The 19,074-nt window shown below is 46.0% G+C and overlaps 1 protein-coding gene across 5 annotated transcripts in view; it reads right to left on the reverse strand.

Moving 5' to 3' along the window:
* Positions 1-14,012: 14,012 nt before the first annotated feature.
* Pfkfb4 (6-phosphofructo-2-kinase/fructose-2,6-biphosphatase 4) overlaps positions 14,013-19,074 on the reverse strand; it is a 54,760-nt gene continuing 49,698 nt past the window's right edge. For 4 of the 5 annotated variants that reach the window (XM_013159974.3, XM_013159975.3, XM_013159973.3 and 1 more), the window contains 4 exons: positions 17,992-18,121; positions 17,810-17,872; positions 16,888-16,952; positions 14,013-15,857 (listed from right to left, as the gene is read on the reverse strand). In XM_013159974.3, coding sequence (XP_013015428.3) covers positions 15,798-15,857; positions 16,888-16,952; positions 17,810-17,872; positions 17,992-18,121 — 318 coding nt within the window. In that variant the 3' untranslated portion in view covers positions 14,013-15,797. The remainder of the gene's footprint in view (positions 15,858-16,887; positions 16,953-17,809; positions 17,873-17,991; positions 18,122-19,074) is intronic. The other variant, XM_005006622.4, reaches the window with a different exon arrangement.

Here is a 19,074-nt window from a genome sequence, read left to right on the forward strand (position 1 = left end):
TGTAGTGAGTTCAAGTCCAGCCTGAACACATACTGAGACCCTACCCCAAAACAAAGAGAGAGAGAGAGAGAGAGAGAGAGAGAGAGAGAGAGAGAGAGAGTCTCTGTAGAGTGAGTGTGGGCCAAGTAAAAGTAGGAAATAAGTATGCTCTACAGGAAAGAGTGGGCTGCTGTGAGGGGACTGCAGCAAAGACTCAGTGTGGACTCAGTGTGTGTGTCCTTCCTGTATCTCCCACTCCTCAGGCTGCCATCAGGTCGAGGCCATCCTGTGAAAAATCTGCTCAAATTCTCATGACAAGCCCATGTGCAGGGTTTTGGGAACCATTCTGCACATGCATCCTGGGATTTTGTAATAAACAGGCCACACCTACTTCCCTAGCCAGCTTTCCCACACCCTAACCCCATCTCAGAAGAGCCCAAACCCACACTGCAAGGCCCTGGGTTAAATCTTCTGTACCAAATAGGTAGATAAATAATGGCTGGTAGCATTCACCTGTAATCCCAGCACTTAAAAGGCTGAGGCAGGAGTATTGTCACAAATTTGAGGCCTGCCTAAACTGCATAGCAAGATCCTGTCTCAAACTACATAAAAACAAAAACAAATAGACAAACAGACAAACAAAATGAAATACACATAGAATCCAACCATTTCCAGGCAACTCCATCAGAGGAATCACTGTGCCTCACCTGCATTGGTGCAGCATCACCTAACCCAGGCCTCTGTCGCCTTCTCAGTCCAGTGCACCCTTCCCCACAGCCCTCCTTCGGTCCCATCACTAGCCAATGTGCTACCTGCTGTCTCATTTCCTTATTGTCTCACTCCTAAAATGTCCTCTCTGTGACAGTAGGGACTTGGCTGTGCTTACTTTTCTGGTTCTGGTTGTTGTTGTCTTGGCTTGTTTCATTTTGTTTTCTCTGAGATGGGTCTTGCTGTCTTCCTGGATGGCTATGAATTCATGCCACACTTGTGTATCTCCACTGCCTAACACACGGCAGGTGCTTCATAAATGTGCGAAGTCAGTGAGCTAAGTGGAATGACAATACATGACAGAATTCGGAGGAGTTGAATCACCAAAGCCCAGGCCTCTCTGGCACCCTTTGCCCACTGAAGCAAGGGTCTTTCTCTGAAAGACACCACAGTAGAGTGATATATATTTTTTTTTTTTTGTCTTTTTCCTTTTTATCGTTACCGGAGATCGAACTCACGACTGCCTACTTGCAAGGCAGGCGCTTATGCCGCTGAGCTAAACCTCCAGCCCCCAGTAGAGTGATTTTTGTTCCTCTTCCCAACTCTTGAATGCCTCCAGGGCCTTCAGCTAGAGATGAATCCACGCATATTGAAGTTGTGATTACAAGAGTGAGACCCAGAATGCTGGCTACTGAAGCAAAAGAATTCCTTCCTGCCTGAGTATGGGGGCACACACCTGTCAGCCCAGCATTCTGGGAGGATGACCGAAGGCCCAGGATGGGAAATTTAGGAACTCAGTGAGACCCTGTCTCATAATTAAAAAAAAAAAAAGAAGAAGAAGGAAGGGCTATAGCGTGACGTGAAGGCCCAGTGCCAGAAAATAAAATAATAAAAAGGATTTATTTTTCATATTTTAGGTGCTGAGAACTAAACCCAGGGCCTGGTACTCATAACCACACACACTAAACATTCACCTAAGAGGCTTAGTCAGAAAACAGGTTTCTGAATTCACAACTTTGAAGACTCAAGCTGGGCAGTCCCAGCCAGTCTGGCCTCTGGTGAGGGCCCTTGGCTCCTTTGCATCACAGTGGGCCCACAGATAAGAGGGAACATGGGCCGAGATACGGGCAGGGAAAGGGGCAGGTTAGCCCCCCTCTTCTACAGCAGCTCACTCTTACCAGGACCCGGAGAGGCCTCTGAAAACACCCCTCACTGACGCCTTGGGAAGTTCACTGCTGAGAGGAGCATCTCTAAAATGTTTTGATTTGCCAAAACCACTGTTACAAAGCACCACAGACTGAGTAGCTGAAATAACAGCAAGGCACTATCTGAGAATTCCAGAGTCTGGACATCTGAAATCAAGGTGTTGGAAGGGTCATGCTGGAAATACTGGATGAGGAGTCTACTCTGTGCCAGTCTGATCTCATTTTACTATGGCTACAATAATCCTATTTATTTATTGGGGATTGAACCCAATGAGCTACACTCCCCAGTTCTTTTTACATTCTGAGACAGGATACTGCTCAGTTGATTAATTGCCCAGGCTGGGCTCAAACTTGTAATCCTCCTGCCTCAGCCTCCCAAAGTATTGCACACTATGTTTGGTTTTTAATAATCTTATTCTAAACAAATTCACATTATGGGGTAGTGGGTCATAGAACTTCAGTGTATGAATGGTGAGCACAGTTCAACCCATAACAATTACCATAGTTACCTGTGGGGATCAACTTGACATGACTACAGCCATCTGGATCAGAACCACCATTTTGCCAGCCAAGTGACTCCAGCCTATATTGATAGTTGGGGTTTTGGTTTTGGTCTTCCTGTTTGTTTGTTTTGTTTTGTTTTGGGGTTTTTGTGTGTGTTTTTTTTATGAGACAAGGTCTCACAATGTAGATTAGATTGGCCTCAAACTCACTATGTAGCCCCCAAACTTTAACTTGTAGCAACCCTCCTGCCCCAGCCTCCTGAGTGCCAGGACTACAAGCATGCACCACAACACCCGGTTCTCCTTAATAGTTTTTGAGATGCTTCAGACACACCCTAATTATCTGCTGGCTACTGTTTTGTAGCTGATCATATAAACACCTTCCTCTTAGCTGGATGTGTTGGAGCATGTTTGTAATTCTACCCTTCTGGGAGGCTGAGTTAGAAGGATCACAAATTTGAGCTCAGCCTGGGAAATCAAGCAACTTATTGAGACTCTGTCACCAAAAAAAAAAAAAAAACAAACCTGAAAAGCCCTGCAGACACAGCTCAGTGTGAAGGCACTGCATTTAATATGTGGTACTGGGAGGAGGGGGACAAAACCCTTCCTCCTGCCTTGGGGTGCTGTGATCTTGTCTTCTGGTCACACACTTTTTTTGGTATTCTAACCAAAATATTTGATATCAGGTCTTTAAATTTATGGTCTAATTTACAGGAAATTCAGAATAGCAGGTAACAAATAAAATGATATCAGACAAATTTGGCAAGCAGTTTACTGTGCATGGAAATTGGCAGTTTGTTTTGGCATGGGGGCGGCACTGTTTGAGGATGGAAGAGATTTACAGAACAGAATAACCAGACTCAATGCACAGATGCACACTGGATCCCGGTTTAGACAAAAAAAAAAAAAAAAAAAAGGCTGTACAAACATTTCTTGAACTGTCTGGCTTGACTCTGGTGGGACTCACCAGCGCCCAACCTGATTGTCAGTAGTGGCACTGTTCTCAGAAAAACCAGCTCGGCACCTGTGCAGCTGTCCTCGGTAAATACTGAGAGGGTGTTATCAGGAAAAGATAAGACAGAGCGTGGGACCTCCCGAGAACCAGGACGTCTGGAAACCTCCGTATGTTCATACTGTGTGCTTTGAGGATGCTAACTGCGGGGAAGCACCAACCGTGGATGTTTGCTCAGGTTTCCTCATCTGAAGTCTCAGACTCCCCTACCAGATAGCATGCCTAACCTCCCCACTTGACCCCCTCGGTCCAACCCCCATAAAAAAAAAGTCTCTTTCTCTCTGTACCTCCACAGCCAGCCTTTTCACCCTGTCTGCCTGAACCCAGGCACAATCCATGTTACAAAGCTTTGCCTTTACACAAGCTTGGAGGTCTCTGCTGGTCTCTGACTAATGCCATTCCTAACATCTGGAGCCAAAATCAGGGAGAGAGAAGCTCTTTCCATAGGGCTTTACTCTCTCTCTCTCTCTCTCTCTCTCTCTCTCTCTCTCTCTCTCTCTTCCTCCTCCTCCTCCTCCTCCTCTTCCTCCTCCTCCTCCTCCACTTCCTTCAACTGAGACCACCTGATGACATCTGCTCCTCATATGTTGGTCCCTACAACTCCTGCCACTTCTGCTGTGTCAGATCTCGCCAGATGTTTCAGATCAGGAAGCCCCTGGTCTCTTTCTCTCCCCATCTTCTCCTTGCTTGCCTTTTATTTTCCCCCACAAAGTCAGAGAGGGGCTCACCTTGCTTTTTGTGCTGTTTAAACTCTAAGGCTGGCCACGGAAAGCACACTGCTTCCCTCTGGCATCTGACCAACCACAGAGACATTCGCCTTGCTCAGCTACTCACATTTTATAGCTCGGGTCCTGACAGGAAATGTCCACCAAAGACCCTGCCACTGTCCCACACCTCTCTCCGTACTCCAGTGGGAAACCTTCCATCCTCCATTTCCCCCATATTTCCTCAGCCCATCTCCTGCAAAATCTCAAGCCTCTTGCCTCTCTCTTGACCTGAAGCCGGAATGGCAGACCTTTTTCTGTAACATGTCATGGCCAGGCTACCTGCTGGACAACAGCTCTTGATGACCAGACCACAACACTTTTGATTATTTCCATTTTGCAAGACAAGAAATAATTAATGAGGCAAGAGTTTGCTTATATTTCTTGATTGCTGAATGATATTAAGTAATCATAATTGTCATTTTCATTCATCACTGCTTGTGTCTTTAGTTTATATCATTTTGTTAAAATGATGCCAATGTTTCTTTAGAGGGATGTTTAACTCTCACAGATAAGGTCTTGCATTTCTGCTTTATAATTGGGCTTGTATTTCTGCTCTATACTCACTTGACTTGTTTTGATTGCTGTGGTTTAATAAAAAAAAAAAAGGAATGTTAGGGCTGAGGACTTAGCTCAGTGGTAGAGAGCTTGGCTAGCATGCACAAGGCCCTGAGTTCAATCCCCAGGACCAAAAAAAAGAAAAGTAATTTAAAGCACCACTTAGTGGATTTTGATATGCAATTCTGTAAAATGGGTATTTTTATAAAATCTCTGCTGTCACTGTTTTGTTCAATTTTGTTATACCTAATGCAATTCTTTTTAGGTAGCAAGAGGCATTATGGTAACCATTGTTGATTACCTTGCATTCTGTTTTTCGTCGTGTACTATGCCCATTCTTTGTTTTGACTGACTGCTTTGTTTTGTCATATTTGATTTTATTCTCTTCCAAAAAAAAGTAATAAGAACTATGGGAGTAATAAAATCCAAAATGTGTAAATGTTATTGTAAAAAAGGAGGAAAAGAAAGTGCTCTAAAGGATACAAGTGCAAGTGTGTTTAGGTGTGTAAGATAGATGACCATATTACTAAGTTTTTGTTGGATCATTGAACACAACTGTTTGCAGTCTCACTGTTTGAATGTTCACTTTGTATTCCTTAATCCTGTAACTTGAACAACTATTTCTAAGATGACAATATGTAATCTATTAACTAGTGATTTCTTACTGTTTATTTTTTTGAAATTCTGTATTACTTGTACCCTTATACTGTTTTTTTTTCCTTTAATAAAATTTTTTTTAAAAATCTCTACAGTGGGCCACTTCCAGGAGAACATGGCGGACAAATAACAGCAGCTATGGAGGCTCTCTGAGATTACCAGTTTAGAATCCAGGAGCGGTGCTGTATGAGGAGTCCTACACTAGGGAAGATGTACCCTGCCGACCCAGGAATGAACTAAGCTGAGAGAAACCAACTGGAAATGCAATCCTGATGCTATAACAGGAACAGATAAAATCTCAGCACTGAAGCCGGATCCCGCACCATTGGAAGCCGCGATTTGAATTTCCTGCTGCCGATACTGCATCCCAATCCACATGGCAGGTAGAGAGACACGAAAGCTCTGAGAGCTGGAATCGGTGAACCAAACGGCATTGAGAACAGGACTGGCAGGGAGCCCTGCATCGACCTGCGGTGAGTGAGAGAAATGGGGACCCTTTCATAGACTAGGAGGCTCCAACAGAGGACATTCAGGGAATGAGCAGACTAGCCGGAACAGGGCCCTGCAGTGACTTTAGTCACATATTCCCCTCTCAAGTGGAGTGGTAGGGAGCACTTGACCTGGTGATGCTGTGGACTAAGATCCAGTAGGCTAGCCCAAATCAGGTCCCTGCGTCTGGCGGTGCACTCTAGCATTTGAAGCATTCAGTAGGTTGACCTAGAAGGGCAGGCCCAGCAGAGGCTGCCCAGGTCTGTGTCTCCCTAGTACACTGCAGTGGGCGGGAACATCTAGCCATCGGATTCAAACAAACTGTAACAGACAAAGAGAAAAAAAAAAAAAAAACTGGGCCTCCTACATACACTTGTATGGAAGGAACAAAAAGTATGGGAAAAGGGAACAACAAGAAAGGGTCCTCAGTCCCCAATCCTGAGAACACTGATGCAGGAAAGGTAAACGCAAAAGAGAATGAAGACAGAAAACATGCAATATCAGACATGGCACCTACAGACATAAAGCGGTATCTCCGGAGCCTCATAGATGAGTTCAAAAATGAAGTATTTAATGAAATAAAGCAAGAAATAAGTAGAATAGTTAGAGAAATGCTAAGCACCGCCCAAGAAAAAACAGATGGTGGAATGGAAGAACAGAAAAAAAGGGGAGAATTGTTTGATGGAGAAAATAGAGAAAACATAGAATACGTGAAGCAGGTTCAAAGAGATTACCAGGAAACTAAAAACTCTATTGAAAGCTGGCATAACAGCTTGAAAGAAACTAAGGATAGATTATCAGAACTGGAGGACAGATTTGTAATATGGGAGCATGAAATAAAAAACTTCTTAAAAATAACAAGAAAACAAACAGCAATAATACAAAGATTAGAAGATGATAAGAGGATCTATAACTTAAGAATTAAGAACATAAAAGAAGAAGTAGGGACTCAAACAAATGAACTACAAAAGCTATTCACAGAAACAATCCAGGAGAATTTCCCTAATTTAGCAAAAGGTAAAGATACTCAGATGTATGAGGCATACAGGACCCCAGCCACCTAAAACCCAAACAGAGCTACACCCAGGCATATAATAATCAAAATTCCAGAAATCCAGTATAAGAACAGAATATTAAAAGCCGTCAAAGACAAGAAACAGATCACTTACAAGGGAACACCCATCAGAATTACAGCAGACTTCTCGGCACAAACCATCAAATCACAAAGAGCGGGGGGGGAAATAATTCAAGCTTTGAAAGATAATAACCTCCAGCCAAGATTGATATATCCTGCACAACTGTCCCTAGATATTGATGGAAAAACAAGGTGCTTCCAGGATAAAGAGGAACTAGGGCAATTTGCAACCACCAATTCAACTCTACAGAGATTACTGCAGGATGTTCTAAAAATGAAAAATACCAAGATTCCAGAAACAGTGGCAGAGCGGCCACAATGAATGGAGCAGAAAGCGAAATGAAGAGGACAAACTGACAACTAATGACAGAAAAAGAGCTCAACAGAAATGAGGCAGAGAAGGTTGGATGGTAAGAACAGCCATTTTGGAGAAAACAAGACATCATAATAGGTAGTGCTGATTTAATATCCTCTTGTTTTGAAGTCCCATCAAGCTTTTGTTCTTCTGTCTCCATCGGTTTTAACGTGTTGTATCTTATTGGATTTTATTATATGTGATAATATAAATAAAAACTTTTATAGACAATGAGATTATACAGAAACCATTGTTCATTTTCTGTTAGTTGATTCTAAATACCCTGTAATACTGTCATTCTCTTGAATGGTTTTACATTGTCTTGATACGTTTGATGCTACAGTATACGAAGTTATACCCAAAGATTTTAAGGGAAGAGACACTATGGTAACTACTATTATGTCGAGATTATCTTGTGGTGAAACACTATTTTGCTTAAATGGCTATGTTTTGACCTGCGCTGTTTTGTTGTTATGCCCTCTTTTTTTTTTATCTCAATCTCCTTTTTATTATCTACTTTTTCAATTTTATCCTTTTAATTAAGGGAAAAATAAATTAAAAATAGCAGGATATATTATAGTAACCCACTTTGATTTCCTATTAACTTGATTTGAAACTCTGTATTGCTCTCACCATCTTGTTTTGACTGATTTTCCTCTATTCTGTTATGCTTGATAGTACCAAGTTTGAAAGTATAGGCAACAACTATGAAGACAATAAGATTCATTGTGGCGCCCATTCTGATTGACTATTATCTTCTTTTGAATTCCTCTAATGTCTCCAATGTTTTGGTTTTATTGGTCTTATTCTTTACTGTTTTATTCAATTTTATTATTACTGATGATATAGGCAATTCTTTTTAAGATAACAAGAGGCATTATGGTAACCATTGCCGATCACCTTGTATTTTGTTTTTACATTATGTATTATGTCCATTCTTTTGATTTGACTGACTCTGCCTTGTATGTCACATTTGGTTTTACTTTCTTCAAAGAAAAAAAAAGTAATAGAACTGTGGGAGTAATAAAACCCAAAATGTGTAATTGTCATTGTACAAAAGAAAGGAAAAGAAAGTTCTCTAAAAGATATAACTGCATATATATTTAAGTGTATAAGGTAGATAACCATATTACAGAGTTTTGTTGGATCATTGAACAAAGCTGTTTGCAGTCTCACTGTTTGAAAGTTCCCTCTATATGCTTTAATTTTGTAACTTCAACAACTATTTCTAAGATGACAATATGTAATTGACTAGTGATTTCCTACTGTTTATTTTTTCTGAAATTCTGTATAACTTGTACCCTTTTTGTTTTTTTTTCTTTTTTCTCCTTAAATAAAATTTTTTTAAAAATCTCTACAGTGAGCGCAGGCTTTTATCAGTATTCTATAGAAACTAAAACCAAACAGTGATTACTGGGCCAGGTAGCAATCACCATTAGGAAAGTTGCCACTCTCAAAGAAGAAGATAGGTCTCTCTAGTATCCCCTGGAGAATCCCTGTTCCCACTAAAAGTAGTAGCCAGTAAATAATGACCAGATGGGAAATTAGATTCCTTTCCAGAGGAAAATAATGCATAGAACTGTGAAAACTGAAAGGACAACTAAGGGGTCATGGCTAGGACAACTCACCATTGGGCAGCCAGAGGTCCCTCAGGGGAAGCCAGCTCCTGGCAGCTCTTATGGGGAATCAACTGAGAATCTCCACTTGCATATCATTTCCAGCTGCACTCCTTCAGTGAGGTGATCATCAGCTATCCTCTATCTGAGTGACCTGAAACAATGCTGTTAGAGCTCTTTCTTAAGCCTCCATCCAGAGTTGAGCTATAAATCTGGACTTCTCTCTCCCTACTAGTAAGGTAGAAATCCCAGTTTTTCTCCAACATGCCAAAAGTTAACTTTAAACTCCTTGATTAAAGACCACGCTTCTCTCCAAGATATTAAATTAACACAGTTTCAAACAAGTCTTTGCCTTTAACAGGGTACAACCGCTATCAAAAAACAGTTTACACTTGTGAATTACATATGCTAAGTAAGATCACTGATCTCTTCTGCGTGTTCAGCAATTAAAGTTTAGAGACCAGAACTAGAGAGGTAACCAGGGAACAAACAAACAAACAAAAACAGCCAATATTTTGGCGCTTGCACTCCAAGATTGGCAGAGACCTAGGATGGGAAAGAACCTTTTCTACAGGATTCTGCAATCTCGGTGAGTGACCCAATCTCCTCAGCAAGGAGACTGCTGGACCCCAGAGGACAGAGACCAACAAATGTACACTACGTCAAAGGAGTTGGGAGGACTCCCATCCTTTAACAGAAAAACATGGTAAGGCAGCACCATGACCCATCCTGGCAGCTGACACACAGAAGATCTGAGAGGCTCAAACATGGTTCTAGGAGTCATGCCTAAAAAGGCTTACTTGAAAAAAGAAAGAGACTTGCCCGATAGACAGAGAGAGATCGTTTGATTAACACAGGTCTCGTTTGGTGTTAACCACTCAGCAGTGCTTAACCCAGGCATGCTGCTATCTTCCATCCCTCTCTCCACTGTTCATTATTCTGTCTTGGATATAAAGGGTGCTGCTTTACTACTCCCTTACATTCCTCCTCAAGCCTCTCTTCACCTTTACCTGGGAGGACCCTAACATTCATCAGTCCCAACAGCTGACCTGAGCCCTTCCTACAGGGCTCCCAAGACGGCCCTATTTCACCGATGATTTGCTCCTCTTCCACCGGCCTTTTCCCACCTCCTCTGATGTGTAGATGATCTCCTTCTCCGCAGGCCTTCTTACAAATTCTCCACACAGGATACTCGCCCCGCTCTTAGACACAAAGGGCTACCATTTCTCCATCCAAAGCTCAAATGTCTTCTGTCACTTATCTGGATGTTATCCTACATGAATGCACCTGAACCCTTCCTCCCAATCATATCCAATTAACTTCTCAGATTCCAATCCCCACTACAAAGCAACAACTTCTCTCTTTTCTTGGGGTGATGGGATACTTTTGTTTCTAAGTTACTGGCTTTGTACCCTACTTATCAAACCCTTATATAAGCTCACAAAAGCCTTTATTTATTTATTTATTTATTTATAAATAATTGGTACCAGGGATCGAACTCGCAACTACACTTGCAAGGCAGGCGTTTATGCCGCTGAGCTAACTCCCCAGCCAAAGCTCACAAAAGCTTTTAGATCACAGGGATTTTCCTCACTCTCCCTTCTAAAAGACTCTATAAAAAGTTCTAAAAGCAGCTCTAGCTCTGGCTTTACCACACTAACATTCTAGTCTGGGGGTCAAGCAGATGCCCAGTTGCTTTCCTGTTCAAACAACTTGATCCCACTGTCTTGGGTTGGTTGCTCTGCCTAGGAGCAGCTGCCATTGTGTGTATAATGCTTACAGAAGCTCTAAAAACTACTACACCTGCATCAATCATGCTAGACCCCTCCATAAACTTCAGAATCTTGGCTGTTTGTTTTTTTGTTTGTTTGTGTTGGTAGTGGGAATCAAACTCATGACCTCATGCTTACCAGGCAGGTGCTGTGCCACTGAGCCATATCCCTGGCCCATAACCTTCAGAGTCTCATATCCTCCTCACCTCTGTCATCTTCTACCCACTTCATCACTTACAGTCATCTGCACTCTTTGTAGAAACTCCCAGGGTAACTATTGCCTTCGATGCTAACTTTAACCCTATCTCTCCTGTTCTACCCACTCTGTCTCCTGAGATGCCAGATTCACACAACAGTCCATCTCGCATTCACCTGACAACCTCACCCTTGCTTCATATTTCAGTTTTCCCCTTCTCTACCTCTCATCACACTTGGCTTATGGATGAGAATTCCTATAAGGCTACCTGCACAGCTCTAGCTAAGGCAGGATGCCAGGGAACCTTGGGGCACAGCCCACTTGAGCTTTTACACAGCTGTACCTTCTTGCTCAGTCTAACATCTTGGCCCAGAACCTAACTCATTAGAGATCATGTTCCTGTCTTACAGCAGGTCCAAAAAGACATAAGGTGGAGTGCTAAATTTCTGCCTTTTCCCAACATTCAACCGTGTGAGGATGGCTTAACCAATAAATGGGTTTTAATCAAAGACTTAAACTCTCAGTCCAGTCAACCCAAGTGGAGAAGATCCTTCCTGGTTGTCTGCAGGGCTCTGACAGCTGTCTGCCTAGGAGACACCCTCCTCAATGGATTCATCTCTCTCCACTGAAGCTGTGCCCGACTCACAGGTTGCCTAAGCCTTCATCATGAGAATCACAAATAATCTCTCTTATTCCTCTCAAACAATCTCAAATTCAAGAGGCCCAGTGAGGTCCACAACATATGAGGTAGACCTCAGACAACCCATTTCTCTTGTGCTTTTTTTTGTGTATTCTTTTTTCCATTCTGTTAGTGCTACATCTCAGCTATTTCTTGCCTCCAGAGTGGAATCACCTTCTATGCACCCATTCACGTTAGCCAATATAATCCTATTTCCCATGATGCTCTCCTGCCAGTCTGGGTGACCAGCGAGGTATCTGGTAAGTGGTCAGGGGCTTCAGATAAGGAGATCTGAATGAACATCCATGGTCAAAGTTTTCAAAGTCCTCAAAGCACTCCTTGTAAATGTGTGGATGTTTGCAGATGTTCTGTGCTTGGGAGATTCTGCGTTCCATCTTTTCCTTATGACCTCCTTTCTGGTGTTTACTGAGGGCAACATCACTGGTACTAAGCTGGGGGTTTTTTGTTTTCCGTTTTTCTGAGAACAATGCCACTACTGACAAGGGTTGGGTGCTAGTCCCACTCAAGGTGATCGTGACATCATTCTCGTCTTTTTGTTATTATAAACAAAAAGGAAAAAGAAGAAGAAAAAGGAAGGTGGGTGTTGAAACTGCTTCCTGTGTGGTACATGGGCTGAGTGGACACCAGAGAGAAGAAATACCTTGGGGAACTGTTTTGTGGGAGCAGTGGGAAGCAACAACTGCTGATTAGTGATGTTCAGAGGGACCTGGTAAGAACTGTCACAGGAGTCTGAATAAACAGGATCCAAATAAGAGGAGGAGGGTTATACAGACTAACTGTCCTGCTCAGGGAAGGAGCCATGAGGTTCATCCCAACATTAGTCCAAGAGTCAGACTCATGTGGCCTAATTTCTGAGGCCTCTTTCAGTAGCCCTTTAGCTTCATTTTTTCCTAGGAAGATGTATACTGTCAGAGAACCAATTTGGGATTGTAAGGTAACAGTGGCCTTGGTTGTCTTCTCAAGGCTCTGAGGTAGAACTTGAGTTAAGCAGTAATAGTAGGAGAGAGAGATTGTTAGACCAGCTATTCCTGTTTGTTGTAGCAATAATTTCCAGACCAACAAGGAGAGAAATTAACTGAATGGGCCTGCACTGTTAAACCTGGGCCTTTAGTGTGACAGGCAGGCTCTCTTTCCCTGGGCCTATTTTTATTTTGGAGATAACATACATCAGTGTATAAGTCCTGGTCCAGCAGGGGGAAAGGCACAGACAAGTGGAGGTTCTGCAGAGGAAAAAAAACACCTTGACCACATAGATAAAATTGATTATGAATGCCAGAAAGATACTTAAATTTTCTGTCTTCATTGTCTCAAACATTTAATGTATCTGACAGAACGGTGCTCGCAAGTGACTGAAAAGGCCCTCTGATTTCAGGTGAAAGCTGGGCATTGCTGGTATGCTGGGTGGAAGGCAATGGGATTTGACAGCCCCAGGCTCTCTCTGTGCCCTTTGCCAGACCCCTTAGCAAACACGTCCACTTACCGATAATCTGCAAAACCAATCCTCCACCCCACGGTGCTTGTGCCACCTAGAAGCCAGCACCGGGCGGACCCTGCCCCAAGACGTACTTCTGCTGGTTATGTTCTTAATGAATTTTAGATTGTGCACTCCTAGGCCTGTCTACCTCTTTCTTCGGTCTTACACTACCTTTGACCTTTGACAGCCAGTTCTTATACGCTGGGATTCAGTTTTCCAAAAGTCACTGTTCACCATGGATCAGGGATTACAATGGAAGACACCAGAGTTGAAATAGCTCCAAATTTCAATGTAGAGACCAGGATCCCAGGTAACAAGGATTCCATGGCAGTATTGAGCTGCCACACAAGAGAAGTGCAGAGACCACAGTGTGCAGGCTTGAAGATAATCCAAATAATTGGTCTACTGGGCTCTAGATTCCTGAAACCCCAATACTTAGATAAAGAGACTCTGAAGCCCAACTAACAGAGAGCTGACTGAAACAGAAAGGACTCCCCTCAGTTCCTAGTGGGGTGGACACCTAGGTGCCCAATGTGTTCTCGGCCCAGGCCTCACTCCAAAGTGACACAGTTCCTCTCCAGTGAAGGTGCTACTAGGGTTGGGAGCTGAACTCAGGGTTCCAATTCAGAGCTATGAGAAAGACCTCAACATGGGTCCTCTATGGGGCTGCAGAAAGAATACCTGGGGGTGGAGAACTGGCTACAAAATAAACGTAAATCATTAGGCTTTTTTAAAAAGTATTTATTGAAAAGGATGCTAGACACAGTCCAATTTGCATTTTTAATTTTTCTTTTTCTTTTTTTGTACCAGGAATCAAACTCAACACCTTGCGCTTGCCAGGCATGCACTGTGCCAGTGACCTACGTCTCTGGCCCTGGACACAGTCAAATTTGTGTCTGAGAACCAATGCTACTCACTTCTGGGAAATCAGGACCTCTGCACCTTGGGCACATCAACCATCCCAGCTAAAACCTGGCAGCCACCTGGGCATGTGACTGCCACCCAGAGGCTGCTCCAGGGCCCAGGTGGGGAGAGGCTGCATCTGTGTATGCCTGGCCCAGAATCCCCTCTGCTCTGTCTCCCACCCCCAGGGAACATCCTGTCCAGTAACTCCTGCCCTCACTCTGTACACAGAGAAAAAAGTCCTCTGGGACTTGTCCTAGGGGACATCCAGATGCATGTGAGCAACCGTTCAGCAAAGGGACTATGGCTAACAAGTGAGTATATCCAGGTGACTGAAGTCATCAAGCCCTGAGAGAGACAATCAAAGGCTACAGCCCCATGTCCCAAAGCCAGATGTGTGGCCTGTGATCCTGGGTGGGGCTCGGAGCTCAGACAGGTGACTCCAGGAGGAAGATCCCACCCCAGCCCTGTCCTAGGTAGTGAGTGGAAACGAGAGGGCAGTGGCTGGGGACGGGTGTCCTGATTTTCCTTGGGGACAGGTGGCAGCCTGCAAAGCTCTGGCTGCTCTGCTGGGAACAGGCCTAGGAAGGTTCTGGTACCAAGTGAGATTGAACCAGAGGCCCAACTCCATGAAAGCCACCTGTGGACAGCTGGGCCTCAACTTCTAGTCTAGGTATTCTCTGGCCCCAGTCCACAACATACTGGCTGGTCTGGTGTCCAGCTTTGAACTGGAACCAGAACCAACTGCCTGGACCTGAAAGCACTCAGGGGCAGCACAGATACCAGGCTTTGTAAGGCCATTTTCACCTGGCTCACACATGTACAACCCAAGCTGTTACCAGAGCTAGAGAAATCCTCCCTTAGTCAGGGGTCCTCTCTGAGCTCTACCCTTTCCACAGTCCCACAGGGAGAGGCCAACAAACACAGGCACAGGTTTTCTGGGACCACCATGGGGTTTCAGCAGCATTCCAGTGAATGCACATCTCTGGACCCAGTGTACATTCCTGGGCCATTTCTGTAGACAAGGCAGCCACAGCAGAGGCTGCCTGGTTGCCTGCCTGTGTACAGCTGCCCTGTCTGTGCGGCTCCACTGTGAGCCTCTCATTTGGGAACGGGATCCTCCCAATCCAGTGCATGCACAGTCAAGAAGGGGGGACACAGTGCCGCCCTCACTCCTCACCCCCACATGTGCTTCTTCCACCTCAGAACACGCTGGAGTGGCACAGTCTCAGGGCCTAGCCAGTGGCTGCCACTCCTTGGTTCCTGGCAAGGAAGCTCAAGGAGGACTCTCCCTGTCACCTACAGCAGCAGAGGTTCAGGGTCCCATAAAGACCTGGCCACTGGCTCAGCATGGAGCCCCAGAGAGGAGAGGAGAGGCTCGCAGGGTCCACTGCAGGCAGCGGGCTCCAGTGGGGACCTCTCAGGGAGACTTTTCCCTTTCACATTCAGGGCTATATGCTCCAAAAGCCAGCTGGCCTCCGGAAAGTGACCACCTGAGAGAGGCAGCACAGCAGTTCGTGGCTGGCACTCCTGCCCTCCCATGCAGCACTATCTGGCCTGGGGATTATTAAAAGCAAGTCAGCAGCCAAGTCAACCCTGTCCCTATCATCGAGGATCCAAATGGCCTTCGCCAGGGGTTCAGGGTGCTGCCAACCATACACAGCTTTGAGTATTCCTGTAAGGTCACTGTCGTATGCTCTGGTGGGGGGCTGGAATGACCTCATCCACAGAGATCTATACACGTCCAGGCCTCACAGTGGATGAGATGTGGTCACTGGTGAGCGGGAACTGTGACAAGGGCTTCCTCTGGAGGCCGAGAGATGTCCACATTCTGCACAATGATAGGAACACAGAACATTCTTTCTGTAGCAGAAATAGGTGAGACACATGCTACATATTTCCTTACCTCTGTGGCCACAGCCTATCTTTGGAGCCTGAGCCACAGGGTCTCAGCCCTGACCTAAGAGTGCAGGGCCATGGTCTCCTGGCACACGGCAGGTACTCAGATGATGGGATAGAGTTAGGGGTGCTCCACTGCAGATAGGCGAGGCATGACCCAAAGCCAGGCTTCGCCCACTCTGCTGCAAGGTGAGGCAGTGGTTCTGGGAAGAACCTCAAGAGCCTCTGTCTTGAAAGAGGCCCTCAGAGCCACTCATGGTGGTATACCCCTAAAATCCTAGCACTCGATAGGCTAAGGCAAGAGGACTGCTAAGGGTTAAAGGTCAAAACATAAACAATCAAAACACAAAAAAGGAAGGACCTCAGACAACACAGGCAGCAAACACCCTTCTGCAAAAACATCTCCAACAAGGCATGGTAACTTTTTTTTGTTTTGGTTTTTTGAGACAATCTTGCTATGCAGTTCAGGCCGACCTCGAACTCACAGCAATCCTCCTGCCTCAGCTCCCAAGAGCTAGGATGACAGGCATTGCATGCCCAATGATATCACTTTAATGTTGTAAAGTGTCCCTATTAGAAAAGGTGCCTGTGATGTCCAGGCTGGAGTGGCATGTATGGAAAATTCCCCCCTTGAGATCCTCCTCCTCTTCCTCAGTGGAGACCTCCTCTTTGTCAGACCTCCATGGTGATACTGCAGGGGAGTCAACCATACCCAGGCTCAGGCTCTGACTCCCTCAGTGGCCCAGCATCAAAGACCTCCTCCACCTGCAGGCAGCTGGCCTTGGAGCACCTAACCGAGCTCAGCCCGCCAGACAGCAGATTGCTGAGGCAGAGCAAAGCCTTGCCAGAAAACTCCTGCTCCTTCTGGCTCGAGAAAGAGGAAAGCTCCAAGAGAAAAGCCACAGGTGTGGAGTCTGAGCCCCCCAGGCAAGGCCTGCACCCAGTGAGGACCCCCCTGCTACCTGTGGCCTGTTCCGGTGCGTGTTCATGGCTGCCACGTTGAGGAATATGGATTCCACCTTACAACCTGCCAAAGGGAAGAGGCAAGTCGAGTGCGACCCAGGCATGCAGCCTAAGCACAGCAGACACAGCAGGCTGGGGCTTTAGATAAGGGGGGCTACTCACTGGCACTCTGGCCCCTCAACTCAAGCAGCCCCAGGAAGGAAGGAAGGGAGGGAGGGAGGGTGACCGTGCAATCACAGACCCCCAAGCCACCCATGCCAGGAACTGCAGATGCTCAGGGCAGGAATAGGTCTTGCTCAACATGGCGACACTAATCTTGGTACCCAAAGCCACCAACATCCCCAGCCTGACACACAAGATCCAACCACTCTCAGCCTGGGTTGAGTTGAATGCTCACTGCCCAGAGGACGCAGGACATGCAGGGATTACTGTACCATGGAATAACACCAGGTGTCATCGAGCTACAGCGTCCCATGACCACTCGTGTCTCCCAAAGGTCAGGAAGCTGCTTGAGGTCTCCGCTGGTGTAGTGGGAGACCATGTGGACACAAACTGCCCTGTACCCTGAATAGTTTAAGGCCCAGCCCTGGGAGCCATTGGTGCTGTGGAGGTTTCAGAAACAACAGTAGGAAAGCCCCATGTGCAGGTGAGAATGGCCCCCTGGGGGCTTCCTATAGTCACATAAACTTTTCATCTGTGGTGCTCAGCACTGGACACAGGGCATTATGCACACTAAGGTGTGAATTCTACTTAGCTACACCCCAAACATGTAAATTTTTTTATCACCAACTTAGAAAGCACATTGGAAAGAGTAGTTAGGGGGGTCCAATGGGACTGACCGGGATTTGTCAAAAGGCCTGGGACCCTGCAGACAGACAGGGTCATAGTGACCCAGGGTCAGTGCATGAGGGGCTCCCTTACCATAGGCCACAGGCGTGAGCTTCAGGACTGTGTGCAGTGGACACTTGAGGTAGGGCAGCTGCTCTGTGGACAGGAAGGGAGCGCTGATGAGCAGGGCATGCTCAGTGAGGTACACTCCCTTGCGCGTACACGTACACATACACATACACATGCACCCCACCTCCCCAGGGCAAGGCTCTCACCTGCCGCCTTGTCGAGGAAGTAGGCCAGGAGGCAACGCATCACAGCCTGGTGGCAGATGACCAGCACATTCTCCTGTCTCTCCAGCTCCATGATGACAGGCTCCAGTCGCTGCACCAGGTCCTCATAGGACTGCAAGGGCAAAAAGGGAAGGTGTCCCTACGGCTGGCTCCAGGGGTAGAAACGAAAGCACCCTGGACAGTGGGCCATCCCCCCACTCAGGACATGTGGCCAGCTGTCCTAGGACACTGACACTATGAGATGTCTGGGTTGATGAGGAAGCTGCTGACTATAAGGATGGACCACCTAAGAAAGGGTCCCCTCCCTGCTCCTAGAGTCACATCTGGGAGGACTGAAGGACCTAGCCTCAGGCTCCCACCCTGCCCACCCAGGAATTTTGTGCCAAACCCTCCAGTATGAACTTCCTGTACTGGTGACAGTGGCTTCTGGAAAACACAGACGGGGTGAAGAGGGGCAGTGGGGAGGCAATCAGAAGTCACAGAGCTTCCTGAAATTGGACTGTCAGAAATATCCAAGGTCCTCATGAAAACCACAGTCTCCCTGTGGGGTGCCCTCCCCATCGCCGTGGTAACATGCACTTGGACCTCTACTGGTCCCGGGGCTACACTTCAGCTGGCAGATTTAGATATATTTCTTTTACCAGACAACTGGGCCTTCCTGTGAGGGAAGTTTCCTTCCCCTATGCACAGTGCAGCCCTTCAAAACAAGGCTCCGCAGCTGAGCTGAGCGTGTCCCGTCCTCTTAACCAGGCTATAGCATCGACACACTGCTTCATAGGCAAGGCCTTTACCACTGAGCCACATTCTCAGTTCCCCTAGGGGGAGTTTTACTTGATCACTGTCCAAGTCCAGCTCCCAGAAGAGAGAGCAGACGCCTGAGTCAGTGGGACCCTGGCTCCTGACCTGGGCCTGGCTGACCAAGGCATCTGTCTGAGGAAAGGACACAAGGGCAGCTTGCTTGTGGTGGCTGCAATTTGTCTGGGGAAGGTCTCCTTGGGTCTAGAACCCAGACTTCGTGACTTTGAAGCTGCACGGAGGACACTGTGTGGCAAGGGGAGCATTCAG

Source organism: Cavia porcellus, unplaced genomic scaffold, assembly GCF_034190915.1.
Source record: "Cavia porcellus strain 051 isolate PalLab524CR breed Dunkin Hartley unplaced genomic scaffold, mCavPor4.1 scaffold_5, whole genome shotgun sequence".
Lineage (NCBI taxonomy): Eukaryota > Metazoa > Chordata > Mammalia > Rodentia > Caviidae > Cavia > Cavia porcellus.